Source organism: Maylandia zebra, linkage group LG15, assembly GCF_041146795.1.
Source record: "Maylandia zebra isolate NMK-2024a linkage group LG15, Mzebra_GT3a, whole genome shotgun sequence".
NCBI classification, from domain to species: Eukaryota; Metazoa; Chordata; class Actinopteri; order Cichliformes; family Cichlidae; genus Maylandia; species Maylandia zebra.
The window spans coordinates 21,453,662-21,460,972 of record NC_135181.1 but is presented as its reverse complement, the minus strand read 5'-3'; the positions used below and the strand labels follow the sequence as shown (position 1 = coordinate 21,460,972).

Sequence of the window (7,311 nt, the reverse complement as noted above, 5' to 3'; positions counted from 1 at the left end):
ACGAGCATTTTTTTGTGGCTAAGCTGAGTGCACTGACCTACTGAGAGGCTACTTACATTTAGGAGTACCTGCCGTGGTGTGCAAACTACTGCTAACAGTTAAAATGAGACAACTTCTTTTCCCTCTCAGTCATTAGTTTGACAACATGTTGGCCGCAAAAATAAAAAAAAGTGTTTTCATGTCACATGAAAGGAAAAAATGAACTATTTTTTTAAAACAAAATTTATATTTGAAAAAATATTAATGTATGTAGTTATATACAGTAAATGGCATATTTCTCCCTTTTCTGTCTAAAATCTCAATGTCATGTTTTTCCCTCAGATACAGTCTCTTCTTATCTTATTTCTTTACATGGTCTCACATTCTTTAGAAATCCCAGTGTCATCTCTGTCAGTAAAAGCTACGTAATGTGTTCTAATTTGATGTCTGCCAAAACTTGTCAGAACTGGTCTTTTTACATGTGTCAACACGCCATAACCACATGTTTGACTGCTTGTATCCCAGCAACCCTTGATCTGTCTCTCTTCTTTTCTTGAGTCTAAATTCAAACGTATTTGTGCAAGAAGAGACAAAACGGCCAAGAAAAAGTTTTAATGGTAATAATTATGAATCATTTTGGCAGATTGAGTTTAAAGTTCACCATTAGATACATTACAGTCGTCTTTTGTGGTTCCTAAAGCCTTCCAGAAGTTTTCCATCCGTGCCATCATTTTCAGTCACAAATATACACTGAAAGGCTTTTAGCTCTCCGTTAAGAGTGGAACCAGCAATTTTTTGACACTTTTTACCTCATTAATTAATTAATAGAGCCACTTGTCACAACAGTGACATTCACTCATAACCCCATAGAGGAGCTGTATTTTGGCCTGAATGTGTTTTCACCCACATCTGAACATCATGGAAATGTTTTCTTTTTGTTAATTTAATTAGCTGTTGTATGCAAATATATTAACATATATCCACATATACATGTACACCAAAATTTCTGATGTGCCATCAGCAGAAAATGAAGATTAACATGTTGGTGCAGAAGTAAAAATACACAAAATATTTACAAAATGCCTCATGCAAACAAAAATATAAAATGCCAACTTGTGTTAGTCTTTTTCACAACTTAATTTACTGCTACAATATATCTAGGGTATGAAAACATTCGGAATTTCTAAGAAAACAATAAGTGTCACTTTTTGTGAAGTGATTTAAGTCTGAATAATATAATGTAATTCTTATCCACAAAAAAGGCACGGTTGTATTCATATTTGTGCTGATGGGGAGAATTATGTTGTTGTTTTTTCCTGCATACCAAAAAACCCAAATATTGGCAGCCCCAAAAGGAAAGCTAGCAGGGTGGTAATAATGTTTTTTAACCATCTGGTTCAAAAGGCCAGAAATAAATAATAAGGACTCTGCAAAGATTCCTTTCAAGGAAGGTAAGGACTCCCTCCTACTCTTTTACTCTCTTTTCTTTATGTCCAGAGTGTGTAGTCATCCATCAAAAGGCCATTTTTTTAGTGTGGATTTCTAAATGTACTTTTTAAATGTAAAATGCAGATTGAATGATATGGTAACACAAGAATGAAGCATATTGACTTTGCAGCTGAATTCATTAGGGTCACAGATAAACAAATAATATTTTCAAAATGTCACATTTACACAACTTTCAGACAAGTAAACAAAGTAATCACTGCAGGGTGCTAATATTTATTGCTTCTAACTCTGTCTCCTTATTATTTACATTTTTGCCTTAGCTTATGTATCAATGTCCTCAGTTTGTTTTTTACCCATAACTCAAAAGAATTATTTAACTCAGTTATTACACTTGTAGTTATTCATTATTTTCTTACGACAAAGAACTATAACAAATACTGCTATTCCAAATAAGTGCATAAGTGTTTGTACCTTGCAGTGACTCATTGTTAACCCACAGACGATTTAAATTGTAGATGAAAGCAGGGAGCATAGACTCACCAGATTCCAGCTTATTGACTACCCTTGGAGATCCCTAAAAAAGACATCCACCTTGGTCCCTAATGGACATAAATGTCCATTCCCCAAAAAGTGCAATAAAAATATTATATATTAATATTTTTTTCCACTTTAAATTGGTCAGTCTTTTAAAACTACTTCTCCCTGAAATATTCATATAAAGTTTTAATTATATTTTCGTTGTTTTAACCCTTTAAATCCCAGTTTTACTTCATGAGCGCCCTGTTTTTTTAGCCCCCAAAAACAAAAAAACTCAATTTTTAAAAAAACAAACATTTGAAGTAATATTTGATTGTTATTATAATTAGGCCTTTAGATGGACTAAAGATTGGCACCAAGAGTCATTTCGATCGCCTTTTATTTTTTTTCCAGGAGCGCATTTCATAAAATGCACACTATCGACCACGCCCAAAAAGTGCAATAAAAATATTAAATATTAATTTTTTTTTTCACTTTAAATTGGTCAGTCTTTTAAAACTACTTCTCCCTGAAATATTCATATAAAGTTTTAATTATATTTTCGTTGTTTTAACCCTTTAAATTACAAAAAAACTAAAAAAAAAACTAAAAAACTAAATATTTTCCCAAAAAAACATTTGAAGTAATATTTGATTGTTATTATAATTAGGCCTTTAGATGGACTAAAGATTGGCACCAAGAGTCATTTCGATCACCTTTTATTTTTTTTTCCAGAACCAGAAAATGGTCTCCAGGCGGCAAATGCTGCTCGTCGAGGCCGAAATGAGTGCATTCTCCCGGGTTAACTCGCGACGATGATCGGGGCATGTTGCGTCGGACTCCTTTTTCCAGCGCACACTTCCGGTACCACGTGACAACAAATACGTCATTTCCTGTTGACTAAAAAAAAAAAGCACCCTCTCATGGTCCTAGGGACCAAAAAATGGTCCGCCTGATCAGCGGGCGAAGCCGCTGCTGCACGCCGGAGATGAGGCTTCATTTCCGGCAGGTCTGTCCAAGCAGCCCGCTGTTTTCCAGCAGAGGTCAAATGTGAAGCAAGGGCGCCACCCGGTGGACAAATAAAAAAATTACAACTCTAAGGCCTGTAGTCCAAAACGAAACCTAAGCTGAGAACCTGACGCTCCCTTTGACCGTAATTTTTCTGGCGTGAAAAATAGCGTTTATAATGGGTTTCAATGTGGACATTTTTGTCCAAAGGGACTAAGGTGGATGGATTGCTGTAACTTAGCCATTTTAGGCTGATTTAATGAATTGACACCACAATTAAAAAAAATAAGTAAAAAAAACATTCTTTGACAAATTTGGCTATATTCCACTCAACACAGTGAAGATGGTTTAAAACTAAAAATGAAAAAGACAATAAATGTCCTTAGGAACCTCCAAGGGTTGTTAAATCAGGGAGGTGTCTATTTACTGACAGACAGTTACACCAGACATACCCTCACTCGGCGCGCTACATCTACTGATGGTGTCATTAAGGTGAGTAATTTCACCCATGTGACTTATATAGAAATGCTGGGATTTCTGGGACTAAGTCAGGGTGAAGATTAGTTCAGGTTGAGTGTATGACTCACGTGTTACATTGTAAGAGTCGTTTGTGGGCGTGGCACTTTGTGAGCAGAGCTTTCAAGGTGGTATCATCAAGGTGTTCCCAACATACCGTAATCCATTTACTAGAAATAATCTCAGGATGAATATATATACATATCTCTATTCACACATCACAAACAGTTCAGTACCGACCAGCCACAATGTTAAAGCCACCTGCCTAAAATTGTGTAGATCCTTCCCATTCCACCATTTGATGATGTGAAGCCAATCAGAAGACACATGACTGAGAGCGAGACTTACTTCTGACTGTGGATAACCTGAATGTCTGCTACATGGCCCAGTATAAGACAAAATAAATATGAATATAAAAAATAATTATTATATTGAACTGTTATGAGCTGGAAATGATCATGTCATGATAATTTCCCTGTATGTACTTTTAAAATGACGTATTAATCACCTGCAGACTGAGGATCCCCTAAATGTTATCTAACAGATGGTGTGAAAAACAAAAACTTGTTTCACTGTTGTGGCTTAGATAAAAGCTGTGTTGGTATAATTTGACAGAAGAACAGATGTGCATACTTTGGCTGGGAGGCATTCTCTTAGAGAAATTTCAAACTTTGACCCCTGTGCTATATCCATAGGGCTGATAAACTAATATATTTTTTCATTTTTTACTTCTGTATATTTGAAAATCTTAAGAAAGTAGGAATTCAAATATATATATGCCTTGTCCTCATAACACATTTTAACCATTGAACCATTTTTTTCAACCTGCGGCTACTATAGAGTGAAACCACACTCTGTATGGGAACTCTCCCTTCTTTGTTTTCATAAACATGAAATGACAGTAGCATTTGTAGTTCTGTTTGACTTTCCTGTTGAGCTGACCTGTGGAGTTTCTTTTACTAAAAATGGGAAGTAATTGGATAGATAAAGTGCTTTGAACTTGGTGCTAGAGAAGCAGTAGACAAGTGGGTCGAGCAGACAGTCTATGTAGGAGAGGACCATGAGGCCATCAAAGGCCACTACAGCTTTGTGCTCGATGTAATCAGGCATATCTTTGACCCGAATGGTAAGCAGAACCATCCTGGCTATGGTGCAGGGGAGGAAACAGAATGAAAAGAGCACCATGACAGCAGTGACCAGAAATACTGCTCTCTTCAGCTTGGTCCTATCCCCGACTGTTTTTTTCCTGAGTCGGTTGACGATGCGCACAGTGCAGTAGAGCAGGATGACAAACGGGATCAGGATCTGAGTAAAGATTACAGTCTCTCTGATGCCATCCACCACATCCTTAGATAGGGGGATAAAAATAAAAGGGAATGTCAGCAGTCTAACCTCTGTTTAAAAATCACTTTGCATGACTGCTGTGGAGGATTCCTAGATTTAAAACAAAATTAAACTCTTATTAAACTGTTATAAGTATTAAGACACAATGACCTTAATTTATGCACGTGTTGTCTACAGTAAGAGAGAATAAGGCATGAAACAAGTAAGCATTACCTTGATCACGGTAGCATTTTCTTTAATGAGGCTGTAAGAGCAGTCAAAGTTTTTGAGCATGGTGGGGATGGTGAGAGGCAGAAGCAGCACCCAGATGAGGACAGAGATCTGTGGAGACTTCTTAAGCGCTTTTAGGGGACTTTTTCGACCAGGGTGCACCACATGAAAATACCGATGGATGGAAGTTGCTGTTAGGAAGGCGATGCTAGCTCCACGGTTTAAAAACAACATGAAAAGCATGGCTTTGCAGACAGCGTCATTGTTACTATTTCTAACTCCCTGGATGAAGGTATAGGCCTTTATGGGCAAGCAGATCAGCAGGAGGATGTCAGCCAAAACCAGGTTGAAGAGGAAGATATTATTTGTGCTGGATTTCCAAAACCTTAGCTTGAAAATAAAGAGGTGGATGACAGATGCATTCAGAGGCAAAGCCAAGATAAAAATCACAATTATTGCGGCTGCATAGAACTTGTACACTTGTATCTCGGCAGCTTCATCGTCTTCAAGAGGTTGTTCAGTTCCATTGGTGCTTTCCATTTTAGCAGTCAAAAAACAAATTGCCTGGGGGTCAGCAAATATTAATTCCAAGCTTGAAAACAGAAACAGATTCTACCCTGGAAGCATAGAGCAAAGCATTGTCTCTAAAGTGAAGAGGAAATCACTTCAAAGATCGAGTTCCATCCTGCAATCAAAACAGAAGAAATCCTGTCAAGCAGGTTTCCTCGGTGTCTTTAGTTTTGGTCCTTTTTAAAACTTTAGGTTTCTTCTTTCAGTCCTTGAGTCATTGCTACTTTATGTCCTTTCAGGCGAAAGTCAGTACCAGTTCCAGTTAAATCTGGAAGTAAGTCAGTGTGCAGGTACAGTAGGCATCTCTTTTGTACTGCTGCTCTGCCCCCAGTTTGTAGCTCCTCCTTATTGCATGAGGGGGTGAGTCACCAGCTGTTATTGCACTGTTAGACCAACGGGACTTACATAGACCAAAACTCACTTGTAAAATAGATATAGAATATAGAATACAAACAATTCAAACATCTAACTACGAAGCAAAAGCACCTTTGTTTTTTAATCATGGCATGTAAACAAACTTTCTGTGTAGCCTCGTTAAGCCCTGACAAGGTCTGTGTAACCAAGTTAAAACAAGCACTGATAGCACCAGCTTGACTTTTGACAGCGTGACAGCGGTATGGGGAAACATTGTGGGAACATTTCAGGTTTTTGAGAAAGAATTAACCATCTTGCCTTTGCCAAGCTACTGTGTCACTTAGTTTATCTAGAATGACAGCTGTCAAGCATCTCAGCTCAGAGATTTTTGCGTTTGTATCACTTTTAAAAGTGCAGGCCTCTTATGCAGATGCTAAAAATGCTGCTTGGGGATGTTTGGGGAAAAACACGGGGTGGGGGTGGGTGGGGGGTGTATTGGCCTTAGGCCTCACTTTGCTCTGCATGCCTTCACTGCTTCAGCAAGTCCAAGCATCTCTAAAGAGTTAGATTCTCCCTCCAGGGTCATTGTGAAAACAATACTATTCATGATTTTAACAAGACTGGCTGAAAGACAGTTTTAAATAGTCTTTTAACTTTCTTTTGCTATCTTTAATTTTTCTTTTTGTTTAAAAACATATAAAAAATTAAGGCATAATGTTCTTATGATAAAAGTATCTTGAAAGAGAGAACACTGTCAATAGAGAACTTAGATGTAGATGCTTCTGCTTTTATAAAATATTAAGAGCAATACTGTAAAACCACGTGATCAATGTTTTTTAATCAATATTTGTAGCCTGTCAGACGTTAACCTGCTGTTTCCAGATTTTCAAGCCCACTTTTGAGTCCACTAGCATTCAGTTGTAACGTTGTACTTAAACTAACTAACGTTGATTAGTTTGATTATATTCAATTCAATTGAATTTTATTTATACAGCGCCAAATTACAACAACAGTCGCCTCAGGGTACTTTATATTGTAAGGTAAACCCTACAATAATATATATTGAGAAAACCCCAACAATCATATGACCCCCTATGAGTAAGCACTTTGGCGACAGTGGGAAGGAAAAACTTCCTTTTAACAGGAAGAAACCTCCGGCAAAACCAGGCTCAGGGAGGGGCGGGGCCATCTGCTGCAACCAGTTGGTGTGAGAGAAGGAAGAGAGGACAAAAGATGAGCTGTGGAAGAGAGTCAGAGATTAATAGCAAGTATGATTCAATGCAGAAAGGTCTATTAACACATAGATAGTGAGAAAGGTGACTAAAGAAGAAATACTCAGTGCATGATGGGAATCCCCCAGCAGCC

At 37.6% G+C, this 7,311-nt stretch overlaps 1 protein-coding gene across 1 annotated transcript; it reads right to left on the bottom strand.

Annotated features, from left to right (window-relative positions):
• Positions 1 to 279: 279 nt before the first annotated feature.
• Positions 280 to 5,913, bottom strand: gpr31 (G protein-coupled receptor 31). Its single transcript, XM_004550674.5, has 2 exons — positions 5,026 to 5,913; positions 280 to 4,815 (listed from the first exon to the last, which is right to left on the bottom strand). The coding sequence occupies exons 1-2, from the start codon at positions 5,560 to 5,562 to the stop codon at positions 4,351 to 4,353; spliced, it is 1,002 nt and encodes a 333-aa protein (XP_004550731.1). The 5' UTR covers positions 5,563 to 5,913; the 3' UTR covers positions 280 to 4,350.
• Positions 5,914 to 7,311: the final 1,398 nt, after the last annotated feature.

What these genes read in the sequence shown, in the direction of transcription:
- gpr31 (XM_004550674.5), bottom strand. Translation starts at nt 5,562, where the DNA reads ATGGAAAGCACCAATGGAACTGAACAACCTCTTGAAGACGATGAAGCT. An exon ending in AAAATGCTACCGTGATCAAG is followed by an intron (nt 4,816 to 5,025) that starts GTAATGCTTACT and finishes CCCCTATCTAAG; the next exon opens with GATGTGGTGGATGGCATCAG.